General features: G+C 41.9%; 1 protein-coding gene across 5 annotated transcripts in view; it reads left to right on the top strand.

Moving 5' to 3' along the window:
- DOK5 (docking protein 5) overlaps positions 1–18,537 on the top strand; it is a 43,326-nt gene that overhangs the window by 9,361 nt on the left and 15,428 nt on the right. For all 5 annotated transcript variants that reach the window (XM_065645820.1, XM_065645817.1, XM_065645818.1 and 2 more), the window contains exon 2: positions 11,192–11,299. In XM_065645820.1, the coding sequence (XP_065501892.1) occupies positions 11,192–11,299 (108 nt within the window). The remainder of the gene's footprint in view (positions 1–11,191; positions 11,300–18,537) is intronic.

Here is an 18,537-nt window from a genome sequence, read left to right as displayed (position 1 = left end):
ACAAATGTGAGCCTAATTTAATTCAAAAAAATTCCCACCAAAACCCCAAAAACCAAGCTTAAGAACTCTTCTAATTTTTGCTCAAGAGGCAGAAGACAGGAGATTATGCAGATCATGATTTGGAGTATGGAATTCCTGTTTCAATGGTGGGCCGTTTTAGGAGCAGAAACAGCTTTTCTTGTGCTTTCCAGAATACGTTTTCTGCTAAATTACCTTTCACATTCTTCTTTGGAAGATAGGCTTAGTTCGTTAAGCAAAACAATGAGACTCCAAATTTTATGTATTTTTCATAAACTGAGATAACTAGTAAAGAAGTGGTTCTTACCCATTCGCTGAATTGTTCTAAAGATGAAGTTTTCATTTTAACAAGTCTAATGCAAACCTGAGCAGAACACCCTTTTTCTTCCACTTAAACTCTTCCCTCATCTTCTGCCAGTTGTGGGTCCCAATTCTGCTTTTTCAGTATTTGCTCTTCCTTCATTAGACAAAGCTCTTGACGGTTTCTGGAGGTGACTGCACTACCTGCTATGCACACAAAAGGGTGTGCCAAGAATGATTGTAGAGGCAGTGAAAGAAAAAGAAAACCCAATTATAAGCAGATGAAATTTAGCCTTTCACAATTTTGATGCCTTTTCATCATCAATTCGTTACACAGTATGAAGTTAATTCTCCTGCTGGTGTATATGGGCATTGCCCTGAAGTTAGATGAATGATTAATTAACCTTTTGCAGTGTCTATGGAAACACTTGAAAGAAAGTAACAGATGTGAGGTCTGCACCTGAGACTGACATCTTAATTTGACATTTGTGTAGTTTTAGGTATACCATAGAAGCTGATGGATTGTTCCTGTTATCTTCTTGTCAGACTTCATCAAGTGCTGCCACAAATACCAGTGGAAGTTCATGCTATTGGAATGAATAGTGTTGTCATTTGTTTGGTTTTTTTCCCCTTTTACTGAAAATAATGTGGCTCGTTTCGATTCATAAGATCAATACAGTAAAATCAGTGGTACGTCACCCCAGTAATGTTCATGTAGGAGATTAACTTGTCTTTTTACTTACCAAATCATGTTTCTCTGGGGAGCTATGGTTGGCAAATGACAAATTCCTCTTAGTGCTCCCACTGATGTCTCCACACCAGTGAGGATGGAATTAGCTGATTGTACTGAACTAACTGCATACTATTGAGTGGCATACTCTTGGCACGGTGCTTATACTAAAATACAAGTGGCTATTCTCTGTTAAATGAAGTAGTGCAAATTAAGATGGTATTCTGCTAAGCTTTCATAGACATTTTCTAATGCAGCAGTCATACTTTCTTGAGGATGGAGTCTACTTAAATGTGAATGAGCTCTCAAACTCTTTAGTTAGTACTACACAGCTGGAACTTGAAAAATTAACAAAGTTGTGTTTGTCCATTTTGAACTAATACGTAGACTAGCATTAGCAAACTCAAGAGGGCCGCAAGAACCAGTAGAAAACCGAAGTCTACCATGGAAATATTGGCTCTGGAATCCTCATTTTAATCTGTATTTTTTTAAGTCAGTATTAGTCTATCCCCACCAACCTAAAACCAAAAAAACCCCACTCCACAATAAACAAAGGAAATAATGAACAGTTTCATCTGGTCAGTAGCTTTAAAAGTTCTGGCAGAGCAAGGGAGCTCGTGTGTTCAGAATCACCAGTTTGTGCCCAGGCTGGAGCCCATCGACTGATCACAGGTCCACGGGCTCTCTGCTGTGACTGGATCCTTTTGTGCACATGCCTTCAGTAATTCAGGATAATTTGAAGGTTATCACTCTGAAGCCAGTGCAGCAAAGTGCATGAAAAGGGAAATGCATTTTGACTGCTGTGGGCTTCTCCCTTCACAGCTTTCAACAGAGCATCAGTCCAGCTAGAGCCGAGGCAAATGACTTCAATTATTTGCTGCAATCCTGTAAGGCAATGCTGAAGTACATTTTACTATGATTTAATGGGCTGTAATTCTGTCACTCTTAACAAAGCACTGTATTTTGGTGAAGTCCAGGTTGCAGTGACTCACTTGGTAGCATTATTTGCTCTTTCGTGCAGGTTCACTTTGATTTTAAAACTGATCTAAGCTCCAGAGAGGCTGAGGGAATGACCTGTGACTGCAAGCTTTGATGTCGGGATTGAAAGAAAAACGTGGAAGGAATAAGATAGATTTACCTTGTGTTGGGATGGTATGATGGACTAACCTTGAGACTTACCTGGGGTGTCTGTAGGCATGGGAAATAATGTATTTGTTACAAGAAACCTGTGATGCTTTCTGAAGCTTGCAGTTAAATTAATTGGTGAATGGCAAAGAATGACAGCAGGCCAGAAATGGGCAGTTATACCCATCTGTTAGTTAGGGGCTTGCAGGGCATTTGTCATCCTTGGCTCTCCAAGTGGCACATAACAGCGTAATTAACTGAATTTAACAGGTGGGTAAGTGGCAACAGGTACAGCTAAATTGTTAAGTCATAACACGGAAGACTGAGAAACTAAAGCTTTCCTCCCATGTCTGGCTATGGATACTGGCAGCTTGCTGCTGAAGAATTTACTGAGATAAAGCCCTAATTCATGTGCACTTTCTGCCCTTTTTTTTTTTGTTTTTAAGTCTCATTATGTGTAGTCTTAAAATTACAAGTCCCACTCTGAAATACAACGCTCACAAATGGTTGTATGGTCGGGGCGGCTGAAACAAAGCCTGTTGCTGGGACTTTGTGAGCAGGTCTCCAGATGTGGAGCAAGTCCCATCCCTGCCTTCTGCTGGCTGAGCGCAGGAGAGCGTCCCCTGCCCTGGCCGGGGCAGCCGAGCGCCTGCGCTTGTCGGAGCTGCGGGCGGCTGCAACCAAGGGTCAGCACACGTGTGCTCTGCAGCCTCTTCGCATCCGCTGTGCCAATTAGTAACCTCTGCAAACTGTTAATGAGCTGTATCGATGCCGTTTTCCCCCTACAGCCCGTGTAGTTAAAGTTACCAAATCAGATACTTGGCGAACAAAAAAAAAAAAAAAAAAAAAAAAGGAAAAATTCCAAACCATAATTCATCACGGTCATTTTCTGTTACTCAGCAGTTACCTAATTCTAACACGGTGCTAGTTTGTGTTAATTCACTGGACCGCACTAATGGCCTGACCCAGCAGGACAGCACATCGCAGGAGCTCAGCCAGCCTGAGCTGCCTGCAGGGACTCAGGTTTTAGTCGGCATTGAAGCCTTTACTATTTTTTCTTCCTTTAGTAGTTAGAGTCCTAGGCTGATTTCTCCTATCCAGTTTCATGCCTAGAATTAACTGTACCCATATATAAAGCTTAGCATATGTTCAAGGAACCAAATCAGATACTTCACTCTGGTCTGACTTTTTTTAAACTGTCACTAGCAAGAGAGGATTTCAGCTGTAAATGCTTCTTGGCACTTTTGGAGACACTCTTCTCTAATGGCTTTAATGCACCCCAGAGTTATAACCCTTTCTGTGTATGATTTAAAAAAAACCCCACAACAAACCAGCAACCCTATGCTTTAAAGCCTGTAAGTCCATAAAGAAGAGTCTGAAAGTGGAAGGATATTTCAGTTAATACTCTCTTTCTAATGCTACTCCATCCAACTCATCATTTTTGTAGGGAGAGTAGATTGGAAATTTAAGTCTTGCTTTTAATGTCTTTCGGGTCCTGAAATTCTAGACAGTCATTAGAGAATCTAAAAAATGGAGTCAAATTCTGTATTTCCTGCCATCACACCAAACAGCATGACTGCTTATCCCTTACATCTTCTGTGTTTATTACACAGTGTAACTTATTAACACGTTAGGTTATTAACAAGTCTCCTGTGAGTTGCATGTAAGGAGCACCTGCCAATCTAAATCCAAGGCACCGTTCACAGAGTGGAGAAGAGAAAGAAACTACTCCTTTGCAGAACACTTAGGATACTCATGTGGGATAAGCAAGTCCTAAATCCCAGCCCTGTCTTCTTAATGGCATTTTGCATTAGCAGTTATCACTGTTCTGTTTCAGGTGCCAACCTCCCGTGTGTCCTGCATTGCTGGAGGTCCAGAATGCTGCTTTAGGTGTCCCTCCAAGTCTGGTGGCTTCTCCGCCCTGTCTGGGCTGACAAAACCAGGACAACCATAGCGTCCTTCCAAAGCCCTCAACAGATTGTATGTCAGAGAGATTTCACTGGTAATGTGCTTCATCATCTGGCCAGGATCCGTGATTAAGATGCCTCTGAATGCTGGACTTCCAGCTGCTGAGCGCTTCAACAATTTGAAGGGGTACATTGCTTCTAAACTACTTATGAACAGCTGCAGTGACTCACTGTAAAGGGCTCTCATAGCTCCTGGGTGTCTTTTTTTTTTTTTTTTTTTTTTTTAAATAATCTTCTACCAGGCCAGAATGTATCAGCAAATCCCTTGTCTTTCCATGAGGCCATTTCATCTTGAAATCTGCCAGAGGTGGCCTGTTCCAGCAGCAGAATTTTTGTTGGACGGTTTATCCCCTTTGTCTGAACCAATGACTAATATTAATACCAGTAGCAAGGAAAAAAAGTAAAATGCTGCTTGCGTTTCGCTATCAATGGCCATTGTCACAGAGCATAGTGTAGACACAAAATAAAACACAGGCTCCATGACCAAACCGTTAGGTAACCTTGGGTGAGCCTTTTGGTGTCTGTGCTTGGATTGTGCTCCTCAGCACCCAGCCATGGCTCGGACAATGTGCCCCAGATCACAGCCCGCACGTTTTCAGTTGCTGAGGATGTTTTGGCAGTAAGTAAATCTTGTCTGTGGAATGAATCCCGTGTAATCATGAAGGACAAAAAAAAAAAACCCAAACACCCAAAAAGGTTTAGAAGAAAGTTGCCTTCTAAGTAGTGTGCCAAGTAGGAATGCAGCTGCAGGCTCAAATCCAGCTGTTTGGTGTTTTAAACTGAGGCTGGAGGAATGGTTTTGAGTTCTGAGCCTGAACCATTAACAAAAATCCCACTTTTGGTTGAAGCAATTCCAGTTGGAAGGGAAGGGGTAGAAAGAAAGAGTTTTTGAAGAGGAAATACTCAGAGCAGTAGGCATCCGTTGTGACTTGCATTAATAAGAGTAAAAGAAGGTGTATGGATTCATAAAGATCTGCCGAGCATTTTTTTGTGCACTGGTCTTATAGCAAGTTCTGGCCAGTGCCAAAGCTGGATTTTGTAACTCGATGAAAAAACTTTGCAATACTGAGCAATACTGTGCATTCTGAACAGGCACAGAAGCAAGACTACAGCTTTATTCCCTATTAGCAGCTGTGGATGACTTCTTCGTGTAAAATATTGTTTCTGAAGATGTATACTGAATGAGAGGAAGGAGTGAGGTTTCTCTCTCCACAAATGTGTTTCTTGGGGGAAGGAGAAATCGAGATGATTTTCTTTAGTCCCCCAGAGAAGAAGATAGCTTGATATAAACCAACTTTGATTTATGTAGTCATTATAACCTGATCACAATGAATAATGTGATATCGCTTACTCATAACCCACTCACATTAAATGGGTATTCTGGGAAAACGAAATTGTCTTGTTGCCAAGTGCAGCGATATCTTTACAGACAACATGTAGCCAACTTCATTTCTCATTTTATGAAGCCGGTGAACCAGTGTACATTGCTGTGCACCATCTAAGTCATGCTAAACTCATGTCAGTACAAGTTAGGTGTGTTTACAGGTATGTGGTTCTTTCTAGTAATCTGTCTACTTGCAATTGTTTTATACTTACATTGTGTTTTTTCAGAATGAAGTAGAGCTGAACACAGCTGCCAATATGGGGATGAACTAGGCAAGGGACAAAGCTGGCTGGAAAAGTAGAGGCAAGTTCTAAACTTAAGGAAGAAATACATTCGAATTGAGTACTTCCATTTTGTGAAGTCACGGACAGATTGAGGAGTCTTCACTAGAGCCACACAGTCCGATTCAACGTGATGCATAAAGCGTTATCATACTTGCTGATACCTAGACCTCTTTACTAGAAAGCAGTCCTCTGGTTTTTCATGAAGAAACAGCTACCTAATGGAGACCTACTGCTTCAGACATGTCTGAGGAGAGAATGTAATTAAATGAATGGGTACAGTCTGCCTTTGGTGGCAAGATTTCATTTTTCTAGATGCAAAGCAAAATTCTAGATCCAGTCTCTTCACAAATTTCTTTTAGTCTAAGGATCGTATTTCGGGGCTCTTTACAACCTTTTGAATCGGAAGTGACATATTAAGGCATTTTTTAAAATGGAAGAATTAAGATCCAAACACTAAGTGCTAGCAGCGCCCTGTTGGAAGGGACCTTGTACCTGGAACTCCAGTCCACTGGTTACTCCCTGGCAAAGTTCAGCAAAAATGCTCAAATAATTTTCCATATGCAGCTGAGGTACTTCAATGGGTGAGGTACCTACCAGCCTTGGATAAAGTGGCAGCATTTTTTTTTCCTACCAAAAAAAAAAGAAGGTTCAGAACATACTGTGAGAAATTTCTTGTGTTATTATGCTGTGTGTTTACTAGATTATCTGTTTCTAGAGGTTATCAGAATCACAAAAGGCAAGTTCTTGGCAATAGCCTCAGCTTTCTGGTAATCATCCCAAGCTACAAGATTGTACTTTCAGCTACTGTTTTTAAAAAAGCGAAACTTATGTTTATTTGACAGCAAGTTCAGTGTCCCTGTAAATGCAGCTCATTGGAATTCTTTGTTTTAGGGCAGAGAGCAGAAAAAGACAACAGAGGAATAAAACAGGGCAGCTTTTCCTGAAGGTTCACTTGTTCACAAAGGAGAAATTTGCCAGATGAGACTTTGTGCTACTGTCTCTGACCTCTCTATCCCTCTTAAATAACAAGCAAGTCAGGGGGGAGATTGTCTGATCCTGAAGCAAAACAGGCTTGCTTGGCCCTAGTGCAGTGGAAGCTACATATCTTAGTTTTTATAAAATGGCCAGTTTTAAACCCTGTGCCCCAAGATATGCAAAATAGCCCCCCCCCTTCAATTTCTAAATATTTGGCTATTTCTGGATGCTTTTTCAAATCACTTGCTGAACAAAAGTATTGAGGGGTGGGGTAAACTTGCTTTGGATGCAAATACAGATTTCAGTTTCTAAATTAAAATGTTTGTTTCGAGTGTCGGAATAGTTTGTGCTTTGTGTATAAAGAATGGAATTTTAGGCACTCAAATATCTAGCTCTTAGCTATCTTTTTTGATCGGTTGGGAGGAGGCGAAGACTGACAGGTCTCCCTCTGCACCCCCATTTCCAGGACGGCCCATGGGTTTGGGTCGTCAGTAGGACAGCAAGCCTCCAGTTTCAGCTTCCCTCTCGGCATGCCACTGTTTTCAAACCACAACTGAACCATGAAGCCCAGGAAAGTCAAAAGAAATGTTTCCACTTAACTCAGCCAGATGCTGAGCAGTTCCAGCTGAGGTCGATGGTTCCGTTGCCTCACGGTGTGTTTCCAGCATCAGAAGGAGCTGGGGGGTGGCTGAGCAGCCCTGCCTGGTTTCTAAAGCGCAGCACTGAGAGCAGGAATCCAAATACTCGGATTGCATCATTCCTTTGAAGTCACTCCTCCTTTGACTTCAGTTGTGGTAAAGGTTTATATCAGCTGATCTTTAGAGCCAAAAATAGAACCGTTTTGACATGACCTTGGGCATGCATGCTGGATCACCTATCTGGGTCTCAGATGATCCACTTTGTAAACAGTCATGTCATTTCCCTCGAGTTTTACGTTGTTGCCTGCTCGATGGGCTGTTGGAACCTGAAGTTTTCAGGAGAGACTATAGGAGGTAGATGCTAATTTTTGATACTCGAATTAAATTTTGAGTTAGGCTTCCTCAGAAGATCTCCCAGGGAGAGCTTTGTAAGTTTTAGGTGTTATGCAAATGACAGCTATTACTGTTCTCTCTCAGCACATCAGATCCTGATTTACTGTTTGGATTTGCTAATCACTGTCAGCCCGAGTGTTTGGAGTGGAAGTAATTACAGCAGTACTTTCAACTAATTCCTGTTCATGGAGTAGTAGTGAAAATGTTGATTTGAGGGATAAGTGAGCTAAGTATTCATGCTGGAATAGTCACCTAAGAGCATTTGGGGCTGGTTCGTGCTGCTGCTGTCAAAATGGCTGTAACAGTATAAACAGTTCACACGCCGTCCTCAGCTTGAAGAAATCCTGACAATTCTGAGACACGTACTGCATCATGATGGCATGGAAGACCTAATTACTTGCTCTGTGTTGTAGCTCATAATAGGGTCTATGATTAGCTCCCAGCCTTGGGCACCACATCATCTCTTCTGTGCGTTGAGTGCTTTGAAGGGCTTTCAGTGCTCCTAGGGAGATACTGCCAAATTGTTTATTCATAGGCTCAGAGGATGGCTGAAGTTGGAAGGGACCTTTAAAGGTCATCTAGTCCAACCACCTTTTTCATTGCTTTATTGCTAGAGGTTTAGGGTATCATATAGTTTATGCTCAGTTAAGATGGTGCTGGGTGTTCATCTGTGAGATATATGAGTCATGGGAGCATAGAAATGTGACTGTGATAATAGTACCCAATCTTGATGGCTCAATTAACTCGTTTTTGAAAGTGCTAGGCAGGTCTCAAATGAGGTGATATATCTTCTTTTGGGGTTTGTTTATATAGGTCAGCAGAGAGGAGTTAATCGTCAGATCACCAACATGAATGGGATTCTGGACTGTATGTTCAGGCAAAAAATTGCCCATTGTCTCTAATCAAAGCAAAATACTTTATTCTACTTTAAACTACTCTTGCAGTGGAATCTCTCTGCCTAGCGATTCCCTAAGAGGAGAGAGCCGACTGGCTTATGCAGAAGGAGGAGGAAGTTCGGGGGGAATGTTCATGACCTGACTTTGCGCAAGTTAGCCTCAGGAATGCCATTTGTTCTTTATAGGTGTAGTTACCTGGGTCGCAATGATGATGTCCTGAGGCACTGGGATAATGTATTCCAACCCCGAGACTCTTTTGTTAGAGAATTCTTGTAACACAAGAGTGGAACCAAAACTTAAAGGCCAGTATTATATTGTAGGCTTATTTGGCTTTTGCATCCTTGGAGGTACTTATATGCAGCAGGTTTTTTTGTTTGGTTTTTGTTCCACCTCCTCCCTCCTCGACTCTGATCTAATAATTAGTTTTGGATTAGTCATTGTTGAACTACAGTAATAAATTGCAGTAGGACCAACTTATAGCCATCTACCATGCTTGACTGGAGTTGATTTTTAACGGTACTTACGCTCCTAGTGGCATTTGGAAGGGCGATAACCATCCTGGATCTGTGCCTCGCTGGAGGCAGAGCGAAACTTTATTTCCTCATTTGTATTAAAATGTTACTCTTCTCCTCTGCCCCTAAAAGTGTGTGCTGCAGAGCTCACTGTTGCAGCTACAGCTTTGAGATGCTCGCTGACCCAGTGAGGGGCTTCTGACTGCAAATGGTCCGAGTAGGACATCATCGTGTTGTAGTTGTTGTCCTCGTATGTGTTGTACAGTGGCAAATGCGTTACTAAAGGATTCTGTTATCTTCTGTGGACTTCTGATTGCTAAGTTAAAATGGAAAGCAAAAGGACTGAATGCTCAAACTTTTGACACTACCTTTTGGGTGAGGTTTTGGAGAGGTTTTCTTGTTAGATGTGTTGAGGTTTTCTTGGCCCAGCAAACAAGATTGTCAGAATGCAAATGTAGAAAGTCTCTTCCAGTATAAGTGTGTGTAAGTCTGAATTGCCTTTTTAGTGGTGAGCTCTCATTTTGGTCGGTGTTTAATAATGCTTGAACAATGCAATTCAAACCCTTGCATTAAACAGGAGAGGTTGACTGGCCAATAAGCGGGAAAATTGGAAGAAAACCTTGATGGGTTCAGCTGGTGCCTGGCACCAGAGCAGCCTGTCCATGTGCTAAACGCTTCTGCAGCCAAGTGGGCCAGGAGTCTGAGTGCCCACATGTGAGGCAGGATAATAAAGCTGGGTGGATAATATGGTTCCCCGAACATCTTTATAGAAACAGCTAAAAGCTGGTGAAAGAAGCACAGCTAGTCAATTAACAGTCATTTTTGGGCACATAAATAAAGTTATAGCTACTTTTAATGGACATAATTGTTTTGTGCTGAATACAAGGTTTATGGTCAAGGGCTGATCAAGGGTTCAAAGGGTGGAGTTGCCTTGTCTGCTGGTTTGCTGCTGGGGGCAGTGGGATGTTTTGATGGGTCTCGTCACTGATCACTCCAGTGAATTTGTGCTCTACTGGAGTTCTGCCAGAGCTGTGAACTACTTGATAACGGTTAACCAGATTTTTTTTTTTTTTTTTTTAATCACACTAATTTTAGTGGTGGGTTTGTTTCATTTCTAACTTACCAGGTGTTTGGAATTACTGATTAAATGTAGGCTGTGAACAGTTGGCAAGGCTTATAATTCTTTCCTTCTACGCAGCCGGTATGTTATCTAAGCTGAGAGCTATGGTTTTGAATGTAAGAGGATGGCAGAAAGTGCATCATAGTTAAAGAATAGGTGGAGAGACTGCAAGAAATGGTGGCAGAAGTTTGGGAGGTGAACTGGCTTAATGCTGTAGGTGAAAAGGTGTTTTTTCAACCACTCTGCACAGGCAGATTCTGCTCCAAGTGACTTGAATTTAAATTTAACTGGACCTTGAAAGCAAAACACCAGTTAGCTGAATTGTCCTGGGTTCTACAGTTAAATGATCTGTCTTTTTCTTTACCCAGTAATTCAGTTCCTTCTCCCTTTTGTGTTCTAATATACCGTTATACGTAGAATATACACTTACAGATTTATCTCTCATAGTTGTGTGATGGAATGTCCATTCCTACCTGTCTGCTCAAGCCTCAAGTGTGTCTTAAGCATGCAAGGCTGGAAGCAGTAACAAATCCACATGGAAAAGCGTCACTTTATTTTTAAAAAGCTGTTTCCTAGAAAGCCCTGCATGTGCAAGCATAATTACAGCCCTTTCTTCCTAGCACCTTTCATGCAAGCATGCACCGTCTTCATAAGAATTTCTCGTGTGTCATAATTCAAAAGAAATAGGTTGTAACTATCTATTACTTGATTTTGTGTTTTGTCTAGGCTACCGAGAATCATTATTTGTAGCTCCAGAGCAACAGCTGATTTATGCATTTAACTTTTAGGCAAATATTAGTGATATTCAAGTCACTGGAAATGCCCAGTTTACTCTTTTTGTGTTTCTAGATCTACCAGAGATGCTGGTTAGTATTCAAGAAAGCTTCAAGCAAAGGGCCAAAGAGGCTGGAGAAATTCTCAGATGAACGAGCTGCTTACTTTAGATGCTATCACAAGGTAAGAATTGTTAATATGGTTGTTTCTGAAACTTTTTTTTTTAATGGCCAATGAATAAAATCTGAAGTTGACATGTATTAATTGTCCTGAAAACTGGAACTTTTTTTTAACTATCAAGGTCCTAAACCTACTTGTGTGTTCCTTCATTCAATGGAGGGGCAGAGTGAGTGTTCTATTTTCTGCTTTGTAGCAAACGTCTTGCTAAACTAGTGGAAAATGACTTTATTTTGAGATATGGTGTCCTTTTCTCTCCTCAGCCCTTTAAAATCAGATCTGAAATACTTTGCAATGACTACTACTCTTCATAATTAGTAACAACCATCCAAGGTAACGTGCAAATTAAAAAAGCTGGGTACTTAGAGGTTCTCATTTTACTAGGATTTTGCATCTGTGGGAAGACAGTAAGCAGCTACAGAAATGAAGGGAAATATGCAAATTTTCCTTGCAATGATGATGTGAAAACCTTTTGCTAAATTCACTGGTATTAAAAGAACGAAGTTTTCCCCTCTAATCACTTCTCTGGAGTTATGTGCACATTTCATATTCATTTGAGAATTTACATGTGTAATTCTCCTGGGCATGGAGATGAAAATAACAGACCCTTTAATTTATAATCATTGTTGGCAAAAACTTAATATATGAGAAGATTAGGAATTATGTGCATAAATTCCTAGGAGTTGGCGGGCACAGCTCAGCTTGAGGCTGATCTGCACATACTCACTTTGACACACATTTAGGAGGAAATCTTGAGGGAATACTGAATCTGAATTCAGACTTGTCTGTCCACATGCCACGTAATTTGTAATTGATTGGTCATAAAACCTGTGGCTATTAGTAGTAAGTCATGCCCAGAAATAATGCATTCAAATTTATATTAAGCAACTTTCAAAAGTAATGAGAAGTGCATTTTTTATTTGATGTGTGTGAGTGTTGCACAGTGACAATAAGACAATTTCCAGCTTTGTGTGAAATGCTGTGTTTATATTAGTATGGCTCTGTCAATTATTGATGCAAATCTGCATTTCTTCCGTTGTATTAATGCAATATATCAACAGCACATGATGACTTGAAGTTCTGATTAGGTAATGGATATGAAATCTATGAGGAATCTAAATAAGGCTGGATTCCACATCTGGGATATTGTGTCCAGTTGTGGGCCCCTCAGGTCCAGCAGGACAGGGAACTGCTGGAGAGAGTCCAGCGCAGCCACGGAGATGCTGAAGGGAGTGGAGCATCTCCCGTGTGAGGAAAGGCTGAGGAGCTGGGGCTCTGGAGCTTGGAGGAGACTGAGGGGGGACCTCATTAATGTTTATAAATATATAAAGGGTGAGTGTCAGGAGGATGGAGCCAGGCTCTTCTCGGTGACAACCAGTGACAGGACAAGGGGCAATGGGTGCAAACTGGAACACAGGAGGTTCCACTTAAATATGGGAAGAAACTTCTTCCCGGTGAGGGTGCCAGAGCCTGGCCCAGGCTGCCCAGGGAGGTTGTGGAGTCTCCTTCTCTGCAGACATTCCAACCCGCCTGGACACCTTCTGTGTAACCTCAGCTGGGTGTTCCTGCTCCGGCGGGGGGATTGCACTGGATGAGCTTTCGAGGTCCCTTCCAACCCCTGACATTCTGGGATTCTGTGTGATTCTGTGACTTAAATCTGTTGGTTAGCACTTGTTGTGTATGTAACCTAACAGCAGTTTCCTGCATCTGGATCTGCAGACCAAAGCACCATAGAAAGTCTCACTAGCTTTGAGGAATTTTCAGGTTTAAGTCAAGCTTAGTCTATAGTTAACCTTAATGTTAAACTGTTGCTTCTTTTGGCAGTGGGGCTCTGCAGTGTCCCCGTTTTTTCACTGTGATGGTAAATGAGGCTGTCTTCTAGCGCTACCCTCATCAGCTATTCAAGGTGACGAGTTCTTTTTATTTTTAATGAACCTGGCTGAAAAGAAGCTAATGAATATTAAACAGCATTTTGTGGCTAAAATGTGTTAACTTACAAAGAGCACAGGTGGATAAAAATGAGTTTCTTTTTTAAATAAGCTTTTTAAATGTGTGAAACGCTAAGGTGGTGAATGATGCAGCTTCTAACAGTATCAAATATGAGGCGCTGAAAAATGACAACATGTCACTGCTGCTCTATACTGCTCTATAGTTGAACAGATTCTTATAAAAAGCATAGCTGATTATTAATAAAAAAGCCAAAACCCCGCAATTTAATATTGTGAACTCTTCAACTAACAGTACTTGTCACCTGGTTTCGATATATAATGTTAACGGGACTTTGGTACTCAAGACATCAATCCGGAGCTCTAGGACAGTCATTGCTGTTGCCGTGATGTACATTCGATCAGCAAGGGCAGCTGATTTAATAACAGCTTGATGGTGCGTAGAGGCTTTTCTATGACTATTCTAATTCTGTCACCCCTAGACAGAAGGCTGCTTCTCTTCGTCTCTGGCAATAAAGTTAATCTTCCAAATGAGACACCCAGCCAGTCCTGTTAACGTGTCAGATGTCACCGTGTCAAATGCTTGTGCTAATGAATCTAAGGCTGAATGCAGTTCAGGCTGATAGATGACACCGTAAGAGGAAAACCTCACTTACAGATTACCAAGGTTTCAAAAATATGGTAAACTACCTACCTGGCTTCTGAAGTGATTCTCAAATGCTGTTGAAAACAGCATCAGATCTAGAAAACTGAGGAGCACCTTCTTACCCCATCAGTCTCAGGGAAGTTTTAATCCATCATAAAACTGTAAAAGGTAGAAAAAGAAAAATGACGAATGGAGCTAATTTTTCAATAGCGCCTGCCTCCTTCACTGAATTGTTTCATTTTGCTGCTCTTTATTTATTTTTTTTTTCCTGTGATGAATTGAAGTACAAATGTTACTTCGATTTATTAGTGGAAGAGGCTGCCCAGAGCATTTGTTCTGTTGGCACAGTGCTGGTACCAGCCACTGGAGCTGAGCTGCTGTGGTCGGAGCCCGCACAACATCTCCTTGGCACCTTTATCCAGCCAAGGTCTCTCCTTTATCCGTCCGAATCTGGGTCACAAGCAATGTTTGAGGTGTCTCGGTGTTCCTGTCACATTGGGGGCTCCAATTTGTTCACATTGGAATGCTCGATGTATGTGTCTACTGCAGCCGGGCACCAGAGGCTGAATTTTCACATCCTTGCCCCTCAAAGTTTAAAACAACAGAAGAAATATTTATTTATTTATTTATTTATTAATAATACTGATCTTTAAATAGTTTCTAATCTTGTTCTATTTTTGAAACATGGAAAGGTTAAAGTGTCCTAAAATACGGGTCATTCGCGGGCAGTCATCTGTAGCTTATGGAGTGAACTGGAAATTTGCATACACAAAGCAAACTGCCCACTTAATTCATTTGCTCCCAAAAGGGAGAGAAAATAATTAGGATCCAGGCTACAAAATGGAGGCAGAGAGTTGCCTTTCAGGTAGCTGTCTGGTTTTCACTTGGTAAATGTAAATAGTCAACCACAAATTACCATACGCTTTCACAAAATAATATTGGAGGAAGGAAGAAATTCTTATTTCTCCAAGTGACTTTTGACTTTCCAATGTGCCGGAAAAATCCTTAATATTCCAATACAAAACCAACTAATTGCATACTGCTGACAGGAATATACCGGTTCCTCGAGGGGATCTAAGTTTTAATCCGATTGTATTAATCTTGCCTTGAAACAGCAGAAGTAATTTAAGCAGTCTTTCTGTCTAGTTATGGAATAATCCATTTGGAAAATTGAATTGTGTAATTTGTAATTGTTTTCCAGGCTGGCTAATGCAAAATGAGGGAATTGAGTGTACTATCAGCAAGTTTGCTGATGACACCAAGCTGGGAGGAGTGGCTGACACGCCAGAGGGCTGTGCTGCCATCCAGCGAGACCTGGACAGGCTAGAGAGTTGGGCGGGGAAAAATTTAATGAAATATAACAAGGGGAAATGTAGAGTCTTGCATCTGGGCAGGAACAACCCCAGGTTCCAGTACAGGTTGGGGAATGACCTATTAGAGAGCAGTGTAGGGGAAAGAGACCTGGGGGTCCTGGTGGACAGCAGGGTGACCATGAGCCAGCACTGTGCCCTTGTGGCCAAGAAGGCCAATGGCATCCTGGGGTGTATTAGAAGGGGGGTGGTTAGTAGGTCCAGAGAGGTTCTCCTTCCCCTCTACTCTGCCCTGGTGAGACCTCATCTGGAATATTGTGTCCAGTTCTGGGCCCCTCAGTTCAAGAAGGACAGGGAACTGCTGGAGAGAGTCCAGCACAGGGCCACAAAGATGATGAAGGGAGTGGAGCATCTCCCTTATGAGGAAAGGCTGAGGGAGCTGGGTCTCTTTAGCTTGGAGAAGAGGAGACTGAGGGGTGACCTCATTAATGTTTATAAATATATAAAGGGTGGGTGTCACGAGGATGGAGCCAGGCTCTTCTCGGTGACAACCAACAGTAAGACAAGGGGTAATGGTTTCAAGCTGGAACACAAGAGGTTCCACTTAAATGTGAGAAGAAACTTCTTCTCAGTGAGGGTGACGGAACACTGGAACAGGCTGCCCAGGGGGGTTGTGGATTCTCCTTCTCTGGAGACATTCAAAACCCGCCTGGACGCCTTCCTGTGTAACCTCACCTAAGTTTTCCTGCTCTGGCAGGGGGATTGGACTAGATGATCTTTTGAGGTCCCTTCCAATCCCTAACATTCTGTGATTCTGTGATTCTGTGAAAACTGTATCGGTAGCAAATGAAATGTTTAAAGTATGACCACTCTCCTAATAACTGGCTGTTAAACATATATTTTAATGAATACTATCACTTACTATGGGTGAAATGTCTAGTTTGAGGCTTTCAGAGAATTAAAGTAACTTGTCAGGATACATTGGGACCTTCACTGTGATGTTGTACAGCAAGGCTCACCGCAAGTCTGTGGGGCAGCTACGTGTCCTATATGGGAGGGCATACCTTGTGCATGGCTCCTCTGATCCTGTGAGTGGCGGTAAAAACTGAACCTCTAAATCTGGTAGTTGATCCTGGCTCTAACTTCTTTGAATAATCCAGTGTTGGGCTACAGTGGGGTTATGGCCCATGTATGCAATTCTGTACGTGAGCAGGTGAAAACTAGCAGCTGATGATTTTTTCCCACTGAAGAAAGGGAGATATAAGCATGGCTGTAGATTTTACTTATGCATATTTATATTTCTTAATAAATATTTTAAAAGCTATATAAAAGTTTAGTATGTTATGTATACTTAGTAAGTTAAATATGTAGGAGCAAATCTTATAAGCAGGACTGGACTGGAACTGCAGCAGCATTTTCCATTAAATATTCCCCTGGTGTGTCCTGGGAATATTCTACCTGTACTCATCACGGGGGGAATTTTCAGGAAGCCAAAACAGAAGCTTGAAGTCCTTAACTAAGATTAAAACACAGGATACTTGAAAACCATTGAATGCGGCAGTCATGTAGGCAATAAATATACTCCCTTGCGTTGTGCTCTGAAGGCCACCTATATTTGAAAATAATGTACTAACTCAAACGATAGGTTAGATGCTAAAGACCATTTTTATTAAACTGTGTTGGCATGTTTTTGGAGGGAATGGGAGAGAGAGAATTTTTGCCTGACTCTGTCTGGTCAGGGTGAAGCTCTGTCTGTCTGTACTGTTGGTTGGGAAATGAATGATTAATCCCTGTTCCTGATTCAGAACTCTCTCGCCACACAGCTCTGCAAGTATTTTAGTTTTTAATCTAATGAAATATATTTCAATTATTTGGATTCTCATGTTAACGTAAAGGAGGCTTAAAAGTAAAGGACGGGAGAAGTATGCAAAGGGAGGTCTTAAACCCCAAACAAAATATCATTCTTCTTGCAATTTCTCTGCTAACACTTTCTCAGGTCTGAAATTCTGGTTTTCCCTCCTTTTTAGAATTAACTTTATAAATGTACATTACTTATTTATCTCGGACAAATAAAACATACATGAATTAAACTAACCATGAAAACAGGGTTTTGCAAGAGCCTGGCAGGAGGAGTGTTATTTAAAAAATGCAAAACAAAACAAAACAAAACAACAACAACAAAAAGATAAAACTTCGGCCTCAAATATTTGCAGGTGTTTGGTGTCTGCTCCTGACTCCTTTCCAAAAGTGTGGTAGAAGGGATGTTAGCAGCCTGCCAGTTCTTCAGTGTGAATTTGGTGTGTATGTGCCAGACAATTTGAACCATCTGTTGCATAAGGATGAGCAACAGGAAGGCTATTTAGGCGCCGAGGATAATGATGGCATTCTGAAGCACCTTGCTGGGTGACACAGCAGGTCAAATATCAAGTGATCTTTAGACAACTTCTCCCTCGGGAGCACAGATGTGCTGTTGAGCCTTGGCGGCAGGAACAGCTGCTTGGCTAAGCTGGATCCCACCAGAAGGGACTATTACCACCCTGGACACCTCTGAAAGATGAAGGAAACTGCAGCAGTTCAGCCACAAAATAGAAGAAGGGGCAGTTGCTTATTGAGCATATCTTTGCCAGACATAAGAATCGGATGCCCCGAGGTTGTGTCCAGGACAGAAGGCACGCAGGAGCTGGGAGTCTCTTCGGCGTGCTGTCACTTGTGCCACTGACTTCAGAAAATGTCTCAGAGTGCCAGATTTTGTCCATCTGTGGTGCTCCTTGTGCCTGCTATGTCTGGTACTGAAGAAAAACTTAGTCTGAAACCATCTGGGAAGAGACTAGAGTATGTGCATATGACTGTAGACATTTGGCCCTGGGGCAGAGGTCAGAATCGGGGGCTACCTGTCTGTCGCACTTCGAAGGGGGATGCTTTGGTGTCAGCTTGTGCAGCTCGGCAGAAGCAAATGCCATCAGGAAATCTTCAGATGCGTGTGAAGACTTTCAGACCATGCTCTGTGAAATGCCATTATCCAAGAGCTCTCAAGCAGCCAATCCAGCACAAATAACCCAGGAGCTGCCAAATGTTGTAGCTAGCATTTCTCCAAATATAAATACCCTTTTTTTTTTCTCAGTTCGGAGCTGAAACAGGAGCTACAAAGGGGTTGACAATTGGTGAAATTAATGACACAATACTATTGATTTCAGTGTTTCAAGATATCACCCAAGGGGTGAAATTGCCTGCAATTTTATTTGGCCAGGCTGTGAGCCAGGGCTCTTGGAGTGTGTTTTTTGGTTCGTGGTTGCTGTGCTTTGCAGTGCAGCCACTCTGCATTCACACAGGGCACAAGGTGAT

The sequence above is a fragment of the Caloenas nicobarica genome, chromosome 15 (assembly GCF_036013445.1).
Source record: "Caloenas nicobarica isolate bCalNic1 chromosome 15, bCalNic1.hap1, whole genome shotgun sequence".
Taxonomy (NCBI): Eukaryota; Metazoa; Chordata; class Aves; order Columbiformes; family Columbidae; genus Caloenas; species Caloenas nicobarica.
Note: the sequence above shows the minus strand (reverse complement) of the source record. Positions and strands in the feature narration are given on the sequence as shown.